Source organism: Pygocentrus nattereri, chromosome 24 (genome assembly GCF_015220715.1).
Source record: "Pygocentrus nattereri isolate fPygNat1 chromosome 24, fPygNat1.pri, whole genome shotgun sequence".
Classification (NCBI taxonomy): domain Eukaryota; kingdom Metazoa; phylum Chordata; class Actinopteri; order Characiformes; family Serrasalmidae; genus Pygocentrus; species Pygocentrus nattereri.
This window is the reverse complement of record NC_051234.1, coordinates 19,991,096-20,009,440: the sequence shown is the minus strand read 5'-3', so window position 1 is coordinate 20,009,440 and position 18,345 is coordinate 19,991,096. Positions and strand designations below refer to the sequence as shown.

Genomic DNA, 18,345 nt, shown 5'->3' with positions numbered 1-18,345 from the left:
GATCCCCTCATACCAGCACAACACACCACATCGGAGTCTGTGCAGAGCTGAGAATGATCCATTACCCCAGTAACACCTGCTGTGTGGTGGTCCTGACCATTGAACAATAGAGTAAGAGGAGCCTAACAATATGCAGAGAAACAGATGGACTACAGTCTGTAATTCTAGAACTACAAAGTGCACCTATATAGTAAGTGGAGCTGATAAAATGGACAATGAGGTCATGTAGTTGAAGTCTGATCTGTTCTTAGAGTAAAGTTCAGTCCAGAGCACCTGACTGTTCTGACAATATGTGTTCAAAGTTTCTCTTCTGAAGCTGCAGTGCAAATTCATGGTTTATTACATTTTAAATGAGTAAAAATAAAGCTTTACAACATCTAGGAGGGACCAGTTGAAGTCAGGTTTCTCCCACGTGGGGGGGCGTGCGCGAAGGGGCAGACATTTAGCTGGTGCTCTCTGTGCAAGATCTCTGTGAGTGTTTTTCTTCTTTCTTCTTACTGCCGACAGCTCCACGGTAAGTGAAATCAAGCTTTACAGCGAAAAGCGTGTTAACCGCACTGTGGTCGTTTATCCAGGCTTGTTTTAGCTTCTTCCTCCGCTGTAAAATGATCTGGGCGAAGCGGAGACGATAGAAAGGACTTTGGTAACCAAGTCAGCACAGCGAACCGCTGGTACCATACAAACACTTCCCGTCTGGAAGTGTTAGCCAATTAAAAAAGGGGAAAAAAGTCCCATTTTTACCAGAAAACAGTAAACAGAAAGGCAGCTTTTCTGCATATGTCATGAAGAATGGGATTCCTGGGTTACATAAATGCATCACGTGAGCCAGTCTCTGATGATCCGATCTTGTTTTGTTTGTATTCCAAACGTCTGTTCTCGATTAAAATGCCTGAATACTACGTGTAGATTTCAGTTCTACTCAAAAAGTTGACCAAAAAAAAAAAAAAAAGTTTGTTAATATTTCTTTTTTTTTAGTTATTTGCACGAGAAGGTACAGAAAAGAACGCAGAATAGAAAAAAAAAGTGTGCAGGGAAATTTGCCCCATGCTCACATTCTCTACACAGAACACACTTCTGCACTTTTTAATGCACATTTCCTCTTTATCTGCTGGATTTAACACATTTGGGGCCTGTGCTAAAGTTATGGCCCTTTTTTCTTTCCAGTATGTTAAACTCAGCAGATAAATAGACACTGGGCACAAACAAAGGTCAGTAGTTGTGTGTGTTACCTTATTTTCACTTGGAAAAGCAGCAAACATAATTTGACTGGAGGTGTTCAAACTTTTGCATAAAACTGTACTTTTTAATACCTCTTTCTGCAGTTCGCTTTGATACAGTTCCACTGGGGGTTCTGCATGTGAATACTTTCTGACTTTCTCTCTCACTCAGATGGCGAATGAAGCAAGGCCATGCCCGTGTGACATTGGAGATAAGATTGAATATGGCAGTCTCGGAGAGGAGGTCCAGATTGAGCACATTAAAGCTTACGTGGTGAAGCCCAAAGCTCCGACTGAGAAAGCCCTCATCATAATTCACGACATTTTTGGGTGGCAGCTCCCCAACACCAGATACATGGTTGACATGCTGGCTTCACATGGATGCATGTAATACTTCTTTAACAGTGTACACAAGACTGTCCTACCTGTGGCTGAATACATGTTTACCTGAGTTTTATGATTACAGCGCAGTTTGTCCAGACTTCTTTATTGGAAAGGAGCCATGGAGTCCGTCCAATGACTGGGCAGGGTTCCAGCAGTGGCTGGAGGACAAAAAACCCACCAACATCAACAAGTAATAGTTCAGATTTGATCAAATATGCTTTAATGTGCTTTACCAACAAGTGATAGAATTTAGTATCAATAAGAAAAAGAACATTTTGATTAGGGGTGCATCAGTAATGAATTTTAATGGATAATGGGTTAATGGGTTCTTTTTATTTTTGGCTGATTTTACCATAATTGAAATAATAAACTGCGTTCAGAGTATATTGAAAGATTCTGATCTTGGCCAATAACAATCGTGCATTTCTAATTCTAATCTAGTACTGCAGAGAGTTTTCTGTCTGTCACAATTTGGTTAAGCATGATTCTGTACACAGAGAGGTGGACGCAGTCCTGAAGTACCTGAAGGGTCAGTGTGGGGTCAGCAGGATTGGTGTTGTTGGTTTCTGCTGGGGTGGAGTGGCCACACACTACATTTCTCTCCAGTATCCAGAGATAAAGGCTGGAGTTTCAGTCTATGGTAATGAACTCATAGACATGTGGTATACATTGACTTTAAAACAATTAAAAACAAAAAATATTCGGACATTTGTTCCATTATGCTAGGAAACATCAAGCCAAGACTCTCATTTTCTTTTTGGTGAAGTATTCTTTCAGAAGGTGGGCTAGTTAGAAATGCATGTCGTGGGAAGAAAAACAAAAAATTGTAGCTTTTGGTAAAGTTTGTTTTTAAGGAAGCTTCTCCCACGGCTGCATTTTCTTTTAAGCCAACTTCAGGCTTGAGATGAGGACCTGGCAACCCTGCCCACTGTTAAGAATACTTTCAAAAGAGCAACAGGTATGATAAACAGTTTTAACCAATGAGAGATGTTAATATTTCATCATTAACAGACCAATAGAAATGTTATAAAAATTACAGGGAAACAGTATCTTGTTCCAATAACTTCCGTGACAGTGACAAAATACTGTTTTAGACAAAAATATTTGTTTTTATAAATGTTTGTTTACTGTTTATTTTTAATTCTGTCTAATTTCATTCCATATGTTAATTCAACTTAGAAACTCGAGAAGATATAAATGACCCCAAAATATTTTTTCCCTCTAAAAAGCGAACTTAAAGTGCATTTTGTTGCTGTCCAAAAAAGCATCTCAAATCAAAAATGAAATTAGGACAATCAAGTCATTAAAGGAAAGAGGTACCGTGAGTTTTACGCTTTAGCTGAAAGCTCAGTTAAAAGTTTTACCACTTTGCAGGAATTGTTCGAGAGAAGGAGGACAGATATGACCTTAAGAGTCCAACCTTCTTCATTTTTGCTGAGAATGACTTTGTGATCCCACTTGACCAGGTGAGTCCTGCAGCTGAATAACACTTTATATAAATAACTGGTTGTTAGGATTATTATAAACTGTTATGTTTTCTATGAAGGTGACTGCACTCGAGGAGAAACTGAAGGAAAAGTGCACTGTTGACTTCCAGATGAAGATTTTCCCCAATCAGACCCACGGATTTGTGCACCGTAAAAGAGAAGACATCAACGAGCCGGACAGACGCTACATTCAGGAGGCCAGGCAGGACATGATTAACTGGTTAAATAAGTATGTCTAAAGTGGGTGGGTATTAGGCCGACTCTGAAGCACAGACCATGTAAATCATACACAATGTTTCAGATCTAATCTCCCAAGTCTACAAGGAACAGTTCTGTGGACTTGGCTTAAGTCTAGATTGCATTACGTGTGGTGATTAATCACTGAAAATGATTGTTTTTAGTACGTTTAGGGCTAAAAATACAAAATTGAGCTTTGACTTAATTAGTGTGCAGGACATGGGACAGTTTGCTTCTTTTTTTTTCAAAGAATTTTTAAACCTGATCTCTGTCTGCTGTATCTGTAGAGTCAGTTATTACAACCAATAATTTTAGTTCACTGATTTAAAACATTTATAATTGAAACCAGTGGGCAGATGCCTTGGTCTGTTTTCAATATTCTGTGAATTTTCTGTCCATTTCTGAATACAGGGAAATTAGCACCTGTAGTAACACACTGTACAATGGTGCACATTTAGATCAGGTTGAAAAACAGTGACATATTCCTTTAAAATCAAGTACATTTGTTGTAATTGCTTAACCGCTCTAGGCTTCTGAAGTCATGTGTCCTTGTGTAGTTTTATTATGCCCATGTTAGGAACTCTGGGTAAGCAGATTTTCTCTTATATATATAATGAATGCCTTTGAAAAGCTCAGCTGTTGCATCTTGAAATAAAATAAATATGTGGATGTTCACACAAACACTTACAGTGGTACTTGAAAGTTTGTGAACCCTTTTTAGAATTTTCTGTATTTTTGCATAAATATGACCTAAAATATCATCAGATTTTCACACAAGTCCTAAAAGTAGATAAAGAGAACCTATTTAAACAAATGACACAAAAATATTATACTTGGTCATTTGTTTATTGAGGAAAATGATCCAATATTACATATTTGTGAGTGGCAAAAGTATGTGGACCTTTGCTTTCAGTATCTAGTGTGACCTATGTCTAGGTCCACATACTTTTGCCACTCACAAATATGTAATATTGGATCATTTTCCTCAATAAACAAATGACCAAGTATATTTATGTGTCATTTGTTTAACTGGGTTCTCTTTATCTACCTTTAGGAAAATCTAATGATGTTTTAGGTCATATTTATGCAGAAATATAGAAAATTCTAAAGGGTTCACAAACTTTCAAGCACCTATGTACGGGTAAAAAACAAACAAAAAACAAACACCTTCTTACCCTCTTATTGGTGGCCTTGCATGCTACAAACAAGCCAACACTCCTGCACACTGAAATGACCCTGTAAGTCTACTGTTAAACTTCAGTCTTGATATATAACACTAGCTGTAGCCTAAAACTGCCAAAGCCTCTAAACTACCACACATGACAAAACTACTTTTGGCATGACTGAAAAGTCGTCTGATGTCAATTCAGTGTGTAGCAGTGTTAGCTAGCCTGTAGTGCTAGTTGTGTTTCGACTCCCTCGTGACATCATTCAGAGCATATGGTGACATTTGGAGGACAAATGTCAGTACAGCAAAATGCATCAGGTTTGACACATTTTTGTTTACCACAGAGCACGACAGCAGCAATTTTTCAAAAATTGCATTCATTCTTCCCATAGAAAAGAACAGCTTAGGCCCAGATTTCCTTATATGGGCATGACAGCAACTACAGTATCACAACATGACTTGAGAGGTCAATTCAAATCCAGGATCAATTTAAAATATCTTAGTGGATGATTAAACAAGTGTCATGTAGTTAATGAAACAGGACTTTCTATTTTGAGGATATGCTTTACCAGTGAAAGTTGCTGCAGGCATGTTTATTACTGTGATGCGACCCTTTAAAGGCAAACAATGAGAGAAGCATATCTTTCTTACTGTGCTTGTATTTGTACTTTCACTCATTTACATTTCCAAGAGAAAATACTTTTTACTCGCAAGTCCTAGTGCAAAGCAAATTACTGCATTTCTGCAGTTTCTTTTTTGTGATGACTAGTACTGCCAAGTAGATCTAGCACCTTGACCACCAAAGGAAAAAAAAAAAAAATATATATATATATATATATTTACTTTTATATCCTATACATACAGACACAATATAATATATATAAAATGTTACTTATATATTTTTGGCTACATACCTCTACTTAAACAGCTTATATCCTACATTTGTATTTTATTTCTCCTCTTGAGGAAAAATCACACTTGTATGGTGCCAAAAATGGTCATAATTTTACATTAGCATTTTACAACCTTCCTCATTCCTGGAGCAGGCTGTTTGCTACTGTGTCTTTTAGACGGACATGTAAATCAGCACTGTTCTGATTGGCTGCCCTGTGCTGTGACTCCAAAGTTGTACAGCAGTTTCCATAAAAGGACAGTATGGACTGGGGGAGCGATGCATTTTGAAAGTTTAACAGTGTTATAATAAAATAATTATTAAATATTAAATCATTTTTAAATTTGTCATTTTTACAAAGTGAGGGAAATTTTCATTAAATGGAATATTTTGAAAAACAAAAGGAAAATATTTGTTATCCCAGTAGCCGAGGATCTGAATGCCAAGGCCCCCGCCTTCGGCCGCCGCCCGATCCACACTGCACTGGTCAATCTACGTTCCGACTCTCACCTATGGTCACGAGCTTTGGGTAGTGACCGAAAGAACGAGATCGCAGATATAAGCGGCCGAAATGAGCTCTCCCTTAGAGATAGGGTGAGAAGCTCAGCGATTCAGGAGAGGCTCGGAGTAGAGCCGCTGCTTCTCCATGTTGAGAGAAGCCAGTTGAGGTGGTTCAGGCATCTGGTAAGGATGGCGTCTGGATGCCTCTCTAGGGAGATGTTCCAGACATGTCCGACAGGGAGGAAACCCCGGGGAAGACCCAGGACATGTTGGAGGGATTATATCTCTCGACTGTCTTGGGAACACCTCTGCGTCACCTCTGTAAAACCTGGAGGAGGTGGCGGGGGAGAGAGAGGCCTGGGCCTCTTTGCTTAGGCTGCTGCCCCCGCGACCCGGACTTGGATAAGCGGGTGACGGTGGATGGATGGAATATAGTTCCAGTAAAACTTCAAAATGTAGTGAAATTTTATATTAGGATGCAAAGAGTTGTTTCCTAAAGAACAGTAATGAAACTAAGGTCACACACCTCAGTTTCACCTACACAAATGTGCACCATCATCGTGGCTCATTAAATCAGAGTGGGATCTGTGACCGTTTACAGTAGCTTCCTAATCAAATGTATCCTTCAAAACATCCTTCAAGTGACAATCAAAGAGCCATTACAGTCTAACAGAGCAATGTTTTAATGATCATTTCTGCTCTACACAGTGGCTGAGAAGCATATCAAATGATAAATAACGGTAAGAAGGTTCTGACAACACCAATTCCGTCAAAGAGCTTGAAACATGAAAACACAGACTAGTCTTCAGATTCTCCGGGGTTTCTGATGTCATCTATCTTCAGGATCATCTTCACCACCTGGGTTGCCAAAGAAATCTGCTGTTTCTTTCCAATGAGCGTCTCAATCACATGCTGCTGCTTCATGTCTGCAGAAAATGACAAAGTTGAAAACATTATAGAGCAGTTTTCTGGATAAATCCTCTAGTCCTATTAAATCTGCATCACACTTCTTAAAACATAGCTCTCGGCACAACACCGATATTGTTCTAATGAAGTCTTAGTGAACATCTAATAAACCTGACAGCTCCCCACTAATAGCATTACTGAGCTGAAACTGTAAAAGCTAACAATTGCTTGGCTCACTGGTGGGATTAAGTAATCTGTACCAAAGTATGCATTTCATAATTTGTTTTAAACTACAGAATTTATGATGCATGTAAAACATGAATCAAAGCATGTCTGTTTGTATTGTTAAAAAAATAAAATTACATAAAAGTAAGAAAGTTTTTATGGAACTGACCATTTCAAATTTTATATTTTAAACTTGTCTATGTAAACCGATTGTTCTTGCTTTCTGATGGTATAAAGCTGAGATTTCATTCCGAACAAGCAGGAGCACACCTGACATCACTTGTTTAATCAATTGATTAGTCTTCAAACAACTGATAATGTGTGTTTCTGCTTTGCTGAACACTACAGCCACACTGGCCCTTTACAGATAAAATTAGACACCACTGTTATACTTGAACCGGTTGTTGCTATATATGTTCTAAGTACTGTATTCTGTGCATTTTCTGATATTCCGTGATCTGAGGATGTCAGGTGTTTGGAGGATGCCGTTAATAAATGCATATTGCCACCGTCACAAAAACCCTTGTTTTTCTAACCATCAAACCACACTAAACCCACGTGATTCTTTGGTGGTAGTAGCCAAATACAACTTCAAGCGAGGTGCTGCACTGGCTGCATGCTAAATTGTATTTATCATTATTGTGGTTAACACACCATTAGAGCAGTGATGACAGATCCATTTACCTCATACACACAGCACCAGATGTGTTATTGGCACAAATTGTTACAAGCCTGGTTCTCTGTGCTGGGACTGAACCTGACTCTTCCACGCAGGAGATAAGTAACTTAACCATTTGGCTACATGGCCAGCTACAAAACGCACTCTGTGACCTTAAAATGGTGCCCATAACTGAGCTTTAATAAATATCCAACTCAAAACAGCACAAAGGGGAAAATGCATAGCACACAGGGCACCTCAGGCTCTCCTGCTTTCTGCTAGCCAGCTGGGCTACTGAAGCTTGCTACCTTGCTACCAGTGCAGATAAAAATATGCTTGTAGTTCTGATTTAAATAGTTATTAGTAATTTATTTTGCAGAATAGTAATTAGTGCTTTTATAATTTAGTATTTTGCTATGTTTAAACAGGGTACAGACAGATTAAATTTGTTTGTACATCCCAAAAAAGTCTGCACTTGCATTAAATCCAGCCAAAGACTCATTATTTTAGTAGTCGCTCATTTCATTGTGATACCCAGAAAGCAGCCAGCAGCAACCTATGTGCACCTCATGAAACCAAATAGAAATGTCCACCTATACATTTAGCATTCTGTTATAATGTAAACATTCCAATTTAATGCGAAGCGGAAAAAAAAAAAAAAAGAGTCTTGAATAAAGAATACTCTACATTATATAGACTACATTAACAATGACAATAAAATGGCAAATTACAGCAGTTAAGCTGCTAACTCCCCTGCTCACTGCCACTCTGTTGCAGCCTAGTATCAAACGATCAATGGTCTGGTGGACGGGAACCTCTGCTCTTGTGTAACTGTGGCTTAGCGATCTTAATTCAATTCATGAATACCTTGCTAAAAAGCTGATGAACTGAATCAGGTGAGTTTAATAAGACATAGTCCTGAAGTCTACCATGTTGTGGTCTGCAAGGACTGAAGGCTGACGCCACGATCGAACACCTGCCACTTTGCTTGCAGGGGTGCCCTGACAAAGTGGCTGACATTAGCAAACTACGTACCATTTGTTGACAGACGCAGGCAGTCGATTCCGAGTGCTGGGTTGTTTTCCTTCACTTGCCGGGCTCTGACCTCTGTCATGTTCTGAATGGGATTCAAACCACTATTCTCTGCCAACGCCATTGGGATCACTTCCAAAGCATCAGCAAATGCTCTCATAGCATACTGTTCCAGAGACGGGCACTGCAGAGCAGGTAAAGAGTGAACACGACATGACAAACATTTAACTTAAATGTACAATTTAAATGAAATGTTATTTAAACAGACATTTAATCTACATATAACATTAAATTAGATATTGTTACATGTAGACATTCAAATTAAATACAAAATTAAGTTGTGTTTCAGTGTTTAATTTAATGCAGACATTTACTATTGAATGTTATTCACTGATCACTTTCTTGGAATTTATACTGACACCTGCACCAAGACAAATTCCTTGTACATCTTATACTTGAATAAAAGATTTTGACCAATACCTTATCAGCTGCCTCGTTCACAGCAAGAGCACAGGAGATTTCAGAAGCTCCACCACCATAAACAATCCTGTTATCTCTAACCAGGTTACGGATAACGCACAGGGCATCGTGAAGTGCTCTCTTAGCCTCTTCAATAATCTGAGGAAATGAAAACAAAACATTATTAAACAGTTGTAAACAGAAACATTTTATGCTGATTTAAAGTTTTCCAGGGGAGTTTTTTCCAATTCAACTGAAATCATTACAGTAAAGTACCCGTGAACTTTAGAAGTATAACAACGCAATTTTAAGTAATATAAAACATCAATATGTAATAATCAGAACAATGAGGTTACAGTAAATGGAAGTACAAAGAAAATTATACATACTGCCATAGGCAAAGGCATGGCAGCCCCAGTCAAATTACATGTTTCTGTTGTTTTTTTAAATGAAAATAAGTTAACATCCTCTACAGAGAACACACAAACAACACACACTGAATTACAAATTTCAGAAAAATGGCATACGTTTGTTACCTGGAGAGGATAACTTAACTTATTTTCACTTACAAATTCCACAAAACATGCAATTTGACCTGATATGTTCAAACTTCTGCATAAGACTGTTTTTCAACATAATGTCCACCTGCTGAACCTGCAGCAGACAATCGATTATGGACACTAATTATTACACTTCCCTGTACAAAAAGAACAGAGCATTATGAAGCAGGTAAGTTTAGGTTGATACCCAAGAATAAGATAAGATACAAGAATATTTACCATTTTGTTTCCTCCACGGATGAAGATAGTAACAGCTCTGGAGTTTTTGCATTCCTCTATGACAAGCATGTGATCTTTAGTGGTCCCAAAGCAGAGTTCCCTCACCAGGCCAGCAGTACCCAGCTTCTCTGGCGTCAACTCACAGAAACGAGGCACGATGCGTCCTCCGGTGGCGATAGCAATGAGCTAAAATAAAACATTTGGTGTTTAAGGGTTTTTTTTTTTGCATCTACTGTCTCAGTTACAATATTACCTTGGTTAACGCTGTTTTTTTTTTAGGACAAACCACTGTAATAAAAGTTGAATGCACTGCTCTTCCACTTAAAAGGGAGATTTTCATCAGTTTTTCAAAATTTGTCCATGGTTAAATGAGATTTAAGATGTAGCCTAAACAAAGTCTGGTGTGAAATGCTGTGTTCTAGAGAAACGGGCCATGTCAGAATTGTTCACAGTGGTGGTGACAGGAATCAAATGTCCACCTCTAAAAACTCCCCCACAGAAAGGCATTACATTAAATGGTTATGAATACACTGCCCGATACCTGAGACAATGTTTTGGTTTTTTGACTGAAATATAATGTTTAAAATTCCTTCATGATGGATAGACTCAATAGTCCCCAACTTATATTTTCAGATTCAGACCAATATTTTACCATCAACAATGTTACATATAAAAACTCATTAGAAATGTGTTGGTTCACACTGGTGGTTTTGCATGGTACATAGAAGGGCTGTGTGTGTTGCAGACATCACAACCCTTAGTTCCAGTCACCACCATTGTAAGTGTCTCTATAGTTAAACATTTGACATCAAACCACTCTTAATAACTGTTTGCATCTCAACCACTGAATTATGCACAAATTTTGCAAAAATATTGTAATTCCCATTTAAGCGACAATGAACAAGGCGCTGTCTTGTTACTGTGAAGTTTTAAAAGTATAAAAGGAACATTCCAAAACATGAAACAGTCAGAGGACAGATAAAGGAAAGATACCAATAAAAATGAACATAATCCACACAGACTTTTACTAACCTCGATCTCAGGTCCTCCAACCCAGCGGACAGCAGGGAGCTCATTCTGCAGCAACAAGTGATTTGCCTCATCATCAAAACCCCACTGACAAATGGCAAGGTTGGCACCGTTCTCCTTCACCTGACAGAGAGCAGTAACAAGGTATCACACTCAAGTTCACTGTAACTGAGAATTCATTTGAATGTACTAACTGATTCAAGCTAAAGAGTTACCATGTGGTATTCTGTATTTTCCAAAAATATATTGCTAAACAATTAATATACTTGCTAACTGCTAAAACTTTTGGGACAAACATATCTGGATTCAACAGTTCCTTCACAAGTGCAAGTGGCAAAAGCAACAAAACATAAGGATACTTACTTGTTTAATCATCTCCTGAAACTTCTCCTTCTCGTACTTCTGCAGAGCCTTATAGTCCTCCACAGAGGTGACGTCAAGCTTATGCTTGGTTTTAGGCTTGGGTGGCTCAAACGGGCAAGTGAGGATGGCAATTTTTGTGTCTTTTAAGACCTGTAAGTGAAGTGCAAGTTACACAAATGCCTCAGAAACAGGGCTGCAAAAGTGCCTATAGTGTCTATTACTACTTCTGTGCAAACAGATGTCTCGTTGTGTTTTCAGTGTAAATTTAAAAATAAATCTGAATCATACTCAAAGAAAAATCTAATTTGTCAAGTTTGAGATGATTTCATGATGCAACCATTTCCTAAACAATCATATTGAAGTCAGAGATTTCTCTCTCTATTTAGAAAATCAGAAATGCTTTCTGTGCATTGACAAAGGAAAAAAAACATCTCTTGTACCTTGGGCATTTGAGGATGGCTGAACTCTTTGTCCACGATTACGCCTTTAATAAGCTGAGTGTCCTCCAGTTTACCTCCGACTTTTCCCTCCATCTTAATGAGCTCGAAGTCAACATCTTTCCTCTCCATGTCGGCCACAGTTAGGATGGCATTGACAGCAATCTCTGCCATCTGTCTATGGCATCGGTTGATGCTGAGAAAGCAATGCATAATGAGCAGTTCAGCACTCAGTACTTTTGCTAAATCAGCCACCAATGATGCAGCTATATTGGTTTCACAGCACAGAAAAGATGTGGTGCCTCAATACTGCACAAGGGTTGTGACAAAATACTTAAGAGATTGTACCGATACATATTCTCAATAATGACATGTTCCTATTGCAATTCTGATACACACTGAGATGCACAAAACATGCTTTGCTAAATCAGTCATGTAGCATATGGACTCATATGGAGCTGTGACTGATCAGAATGCATGCAAAGCACACAAAAACGTGCACAGTGCAGCCTTCCATAATACCAGAACTGCAAATGCTAATGCCACAATAGCAATTATCAAACATTGAACTGAGGACACTAATTGTTGAATCTTTGTAGGTGGAATTCTTTTCCATTCTTGCTTGATGTACAACCTCAGTTGCTCAACAGTCCGGGGTTTCCTTTGTCGTATTTTGCGCTTCACAATGTGCCATACGTTTTGAATGGGAGACGGGTCTGGACTGCAGGCAGGCCAGTCTAGTACCCGCACTCTTTTACTACAAAGCCATGCTGTTGTAACACATGCAGAATGTGGCTTTGCACTGTCTTGCTGAAATAATTACCCATGCCATGGGCACTAACACACCCCTATACCATCAGAGATGCTGGCTTTTGAACTTTGCGCTGATAACAACCCCTTTCCTCTTTGGCCCGGAGGACACGAGGTCCATGATTTCCAAAAACAATCTGAAATGTGGACTCGTCAGACCACAGGACACTTTTCCACTTTCGTCAGTCCATCTCAGATGAGTTCAGGCCCAGAGAAGCCGGCAGCATTGCTGGGTGTTGTTGATATATGGCTTTCGCTTTGCGTGGCAGTTTTAACTTGCACTTGTAGATGGAGCGACGAACTGTGTTCACTGACAGTGGTTTTCTGAAGTGTTCCTTCATTCCTCAACTTTCCCAGTCTTTTGTTGCCCCTTTCCCAACTTCTTTGGAACGTGTTGCAGCCATCAAATTCAAAATTAGTGAATATTTGCAAAAAACAATAGTTTATCCATTTGAACATTAAATGTCTTGTCTTTGTAGTGTATTCAATTGAATATAGGTTGAAAAGGATTTGCAAATCATGGTATTGTTTTTATTTATGTTTTACACAATGTCCCAACTTCATTGGAATTGGGGTTGTAAAGATTTTGCATGTTTGCAATGTTTCATAGAATCACTTTTGGTTGCCAACACAGGAGTTATTTGCAATCAAAACTTAACCCAGACAAACATCTACTGACCATTGTAAAGAGCAAGTTTAAGCATAACTGCACTCAGTTTTAGTTAATATGGTCAGTGATCTGTTCTGTATATAATCTGTGGCTTCTCTCAGTTGATTTTTTTTTCTTAATTTTTGCATGTATTAGATGATAGGGCACCACATTACATTTGTTCATTGTTATTGTGAGATTAGATTATTTAATACAGATATCGCTGAAGGCTGAAATATGTAAGTCTCTACCAGTATTTTTTTATAGTAATCAGACTCGACGAAAAATAATGCAGAACAATTTTCAACCAATACACGTTATTAATCTTTTCTATAACAAACTAGAGCTTACACTTTGGATCCGAGTGTTGTCATGGCTGTCTGAATGAGTGGCTCTGTGTTGCTGGGGTCCACTGGGAAACTGTCCCCAATCTTATCGAGATGTTCAATGGCAATGCGTGCAGCCTGGTCATACCCATCAGCTATGCGGATGGGGTGAATGCCTCTGTCCAGCAGCTGCTCAGCCTGCTCTAGAAGTGCTCCAGCAAGCACTATGAAGAACAGGAAAGATCACAACATCACCATAAGTTGAGAACTTTTGCAATGCATGACTTGTGGTTTAAAAAAAAAAAAAAAAAAAAAAAAAAAAAATAGTATCACTAAATTTGATATTTTCGAAGTTAAAATGAATTAACACATCCTCTATAGAGAGGAATCGTGGTATGGCATTTTCTGCTAATTTAACATTATTTCTACTTATTTCCTGTGTTTAACATATTGGAAAAAAATTCAACATAAAATATGCCAGATCTTAAAATATGCACACATCACATATTTCAGCTTAAGAAGATATGTTTTCAATGGGAGACAGTTCTTGACTCCAGGCAGGCCAGTCTAGCACCAGCACATGCAGAATTTCTTGGTGTTGCCATGGTGAAATAAGCATGGACGTCCCTGAAAAGGACGTTGTTTAGATGCAAGTACATGGTGCTCCAAAATGTGTTCAGCGTTAATGATGCTTTCACAGAAGTTCAGGCTACCCACTGACACCTCCTCATAACAAGACAAACCCTGACTTTTGAACTTTCCATCACAAATACATGGTGGTTTTTAAAGTGGTGCCCTCTGAAGAGTGAATGGTTACAGACATTCAGTTGTGGTTTTGTTCTAAAATTGTGTAAAAAAAAAAATAAATAAATAAAAATACTGTTTTTATACTGTTTGAATTTTGCAGATGCATCCTTGCTCATGAAGGATGAGGCCTTTCTTGGATGCTCCTTTTATACCCAAACATGATAGCATGACATGTTTTGAAACTTTTTTGATTATTTCACAAAATGTTCCTAGACTTAAACTGACCCCATCTCAACGTTTTAAATGAATTAATTTCAAAATTAAGAAATAGTTTCAAAATTCAATGATGCTGGCAAAATAAAACATCTGTCTTGTTAATGTACAGTTTTTTGTTTAAGTAACAGTTAAATGACAATTATAAATTATTGCTTTCTGTTAAATAATTCAAGTGAAATTAGGCTAAATTTACGGCAACAAGTTCCAGAAAATGTCGAGGCAAGCAACAATCTCTTCAAACGATCTCTACTGGAACTTCCATTTAATACAAAACAAAATTATCATCCATTTTTATAAGACTCATCAGTGCCCTCACCAACTACACCAGTGGTGCCATCTCCAATTTCATCATCTTGTGACTTGGACAGCTCAACCATGAGTTTGGCGATCTGGTGATCGACATCCATCATGCTGAGAATTGTAGCACCATCGTTGGTGACTGTCACTTCACCATCCTTATCCACCATCATCTTGTCAAGGCCTGTAAAGTGGAGAAAATCATTTTCCAGTTTAACTTCTATAGCAGTATTAGCTCTCATGAAATGATTTCGTCTCTGCTTATTATGTCTACACTTTGTTAAATACTACCACCTTGCAAGAACAATTCATTTACCATGCATAAAAAATTATGGATGCATAGCACAATTATTCATTATATTAACATATCTGACAAAATAAAGATTTATTCCCCATCCAAGAATGGCAAAATGTGCAAATAAAGACTGTGGAGCCAATGCATTTTAAAAATCTGAGAATTTATCAACATATTAACAGGTAGCAAGTAAGCACAATTGTAACATAACAGAATTTAGGATAATTAAAATTCAGGTATTTATTAATCAGATAGTTGTGAAACTGGACAGAGCACAAGAGGGGCATCTCACCATTTGGACCCAGTGACGTCTTAAGGGTGTTGGCCACTGCTTTTGCTGCCATGATGTGTGACTGAAAAGTAAAAATGAAGGCACAGAACAACTTAAATAAGACAAAGATGAGCCAACATAAGTCAGTACTGGTTAGCGTGTGTTTTCTGCCGAACTGCACTACGTTAAAATGACTGACTAACACAGATGAGGAAAGCACTATAATAAATATTACAAGAAAGCTATAACGTTATGGGAAACATTTGGGCATTCACAGCCTCTCAGACAAGCATACAAACAAAGACAAGGCTGCGGAAAAGCGGGATTAAAGACACCGTTGTTCCTCTTTCCTCCTTCAACGGTAATAAGACTAATATTAACAGCCAGAGCCCGAGCACATGACAAGGCTGAAGTTTGCTTCCCATCAGCCAGCTTCTAGCTCGAATCTTTCCGTTCCACCTTAAACGGTGCAGCACTTGCTGCATCATTTAAGGTGGAACGGGAACCCGGAGAATAAGAAGCTGGCTTCAGATTGCTGAGCACATGGGCGACATGCCGGCCAGCCGGCTCATTCATAGACAACTATAGGCATCTAATAAAGCTATCTAGCAGCGTACATGGTTAAATATTAATATTTCAAAAGTTTATGAAGGTCTGAAACGCAATAACGTCAAAAAATCCGTCAGAAGCGCTTTTAGCTCAAACAAAGTGTTAGCATTTACCTTCAAAGCATCAAGGCCCGTGAGACGAAATTTCTTATCCTGATCTTTAATGATAATAAAAGGCCTTCCATATTCATCGAAGGCGAGTGTTCCTAAGGTAGACATCTTAAACAGCGGCTAAAGGCTCACAGCTTTCAGAAACTATTTAATTTTAGTGAAAATACAGGAGCAAAAGCTGCGTGGACCTGCCGGCCACTTCTGGAAGGATCTCAGGGCGGCGCAGACCGTACCAAGTCAGATTAGGCAAAGAAAAGCCTGACAATTATTGTTTTATTTTTTATTTAAATTAATATTTACACCAAATAATTGTTTTATAAAACAGTAAACTATACTATAAAACACGTAATAAAGTGGACAGGATACAAAAACGTTGTACAAATACTGAAAATCAGATTAATCTGGATGGTTTGTTCCACTATCGCGATAATGCGACACTTTCATACACGATCTGGATAGCAATCGGATGGGCATGAATATCACACTGTCTATGATTGGATTCACGCGATGTAGTTAGAGATCGATTTTTTGCAGGCTAAGCACGTGTTATAGTCCGTATTCCGGTGTTGAAAATACTTTTAGGCGTTTATTATGCTGCTTAGGTTAATGTATGTTCCTCAGGCAAAGATTTGGTGTTGGTTAATAGCATGAAGGTAAGAATGAACTTAATATATGAGCAGTTAGACTCATATATGGTCATTTTTCGTTTTAGCCGTGGCTAGTTATTGTATATGTTACATATTTTAGTAGACACCGTTGACATTTAACCACGTTAGCTATCAATGTGTAGGTCACTTTCAGATGTCAGGTACTAGGTACCAGTCATCAGGTTACTGTCAAAAAGAATTTTAATATTGGTGAAAAAAGGTTGGATTCACGTATTATGGGACGTCAAGTAGTATAACTGAGCTTGTCATGAACTGGTCGTGTTGGTTATGCCGGACACTGTGTTATGTAATGTGGTACCATAGTTCCATAGTTTAAGAATGACCTTATTTTTATTTACATTTTCTACATTTTATGTAGCTAGTTATCCACTAAAATACCGTTTGAACTTAACATTGTGAAGCTAGATTATTCCTTTGTGCTCATTTCGCTATCACACATTGTGCACCCCTGGTACATGAGGGTCCAGAATACCTGAACCCACTCTACAGTACAGCGCAAATGTCAAAGATTACCTTCCGTTTGTTTAATTTTTCTGTTTTTTCTGTCAAAACAAGTATAAGTTATAGATTTTTAGGATATTTCTGAGAAGATTAGATACAAGATAATCCACTTGTGTGAGAAAGGCGAGAACCAAGTGGAAAAACAAGCAGTAGTTTCCAAAATTGAAGTTCAAAAAGTGATTCAAAGCTAAAGGATGAAAATGGGACTCATGACAACCACCTGTGAGATCTTGTAGACCACCAAAAATGTCCCCATCAAATAAACAGTAATTTATGCTTTGATCTTTGAAGGAGAGGAATAAAATCAAACTCGACTCTTATTTCAGATCTGAAAAAAATCACAGGTGTGTCTGTCCATCCTTCCATTGTGAGAAGACACTTTAACACTATGAGTCTGAAAGGATGTGTAGCTGTTGAGAAGCTTTTACTGAGGAAAGAAAATAGACACATCAAACAAAGAAGCTGTTGGTGTTCTCAGAACAATGGGCTGACCACCCCAAAGCCCAGATCTCAACATTATTGAAGTTTGGTATTTGGTAGGGCTATCACGATTAAATTTGAATAAATAATTGTGATAAACAAACTGTCTTTTCCCTTTTCATTGTTTGAAACTATTGAAACTAAGTGGAAGTGGCCAGATTGGCTGATTAGCCACCTTACATGGTAGCTATGTTTACTTATAGCTAACACATGTGGTACTGTTGAATCAACACTCCAAATGTCTACAGTTAAGCAAAGCAAGAACATGTGAAAATATCAGCAACAAAACTGTAATTCTGCCTGCATACTTGCTAAAAATGTTACAGTTGACTATCATTAAGTGTCTTCATGTCCAACTCCTGGTGATTATATGACATGAAACAGTCCAGAATATGTCCAATAAGAAAGCTTCAGTTTGGTTATCTGGGCTTTGAGTGAAAAATTAGGCTTGATTTGTTTGAGAATCCATTTGTTTGTTTTCTGTTTTCTGTCATCCGAGGTATTCTCAAAAGTCTTGGCCAATACCAAAGTT

At 38.2% G+C, this 18,345-nt stretch overlaps 3 protein-coding genes across 4 annotated transcripts in view; 2 read left to right on the top strand and 1 right to left on the bottom strand.

Moving 5' to 3' along the window:
- The first annotated feature begins 374 nt into the window (after positions 1–374).
- On the top strand, positions 375–3,680 carry cmbl (carboxymethylenebutenolidase homolog (Pseudomonas)). 2 transcript variants are annotated; one of them, XM_017716238.2, is made up of 6 exons: positions 375–471; positions 1,390–1,604; positions 1,684–1,791; positions 2,099–2,241; positions 2,976–3,067; positions 3,148–3,680. In XM_017716238.2, the coding sequence occupies exons 2-6, from the start codon at positions 1,390–1,392 to the stop codon at positions 3,325–3,327; spliced, it is 738 nt and encodes a 245-aa protein (XP_017571727.1). In that variant the 5' UTR covers positions 375–471; the 3' UTR covers positions 3,328–3,680. The 2 variants fall into 2 exon arrangements, with proteins under 2 accessions (XP_017571727.1, XP_017571720.1); XM_017716231.2 differs by having other exon boundaries at positions 410–514.
- A 2,865-nt stretch (positions 3,681–6,545) lies between these two features.
- On the bottom strand, positions 6,546–16,272 carry cct5 (chaperonin containing TCP1, subunit 5 (epsilon)). The gene is made up of 11 exons (XM_017718257.2): positions 16,168–16,272; positions 15,467–15,527; positions 14,899–15,063; positions 13,585–13,783; positions 11,778–11,970; positions 11,338–11,487; positions 10,978–11,097; positions 9,946–10,131; positions 9,188–9,325; positions 8,711–8,891; positions 6,546–6,812 (listed from the first exon to the last, which is right to left on the bottom strand). Exons 1-11 carry the CDS (start codon positions 16,270–16,272, stop codon positions 6,685–6,687), a joined length of 1,626 nt encoding a protein of 541 aa, XP_017573746.1. The 3' UTR covers positions 6,546–6,684.
- A 425-nt stretch (positions 16,273–16,697) lies between these two features.
- Positions 16,698–18,345, top strand: part of mtrr (5-methyltetrahydrofolate-homocysteine methyltransferase reductase) — a 56,401-nt gene continuing 54,753 nt past the window's right edge. Inside the window, exon 1 of the mRNA XM_017718269.2 lies at positions 16,698–16,817. The gene's annotated coding sequence lies outside the window, so the exon portion shown is untranslated. The remainder of the gene's footprint in view (positions 16,818–18,345) is intronic.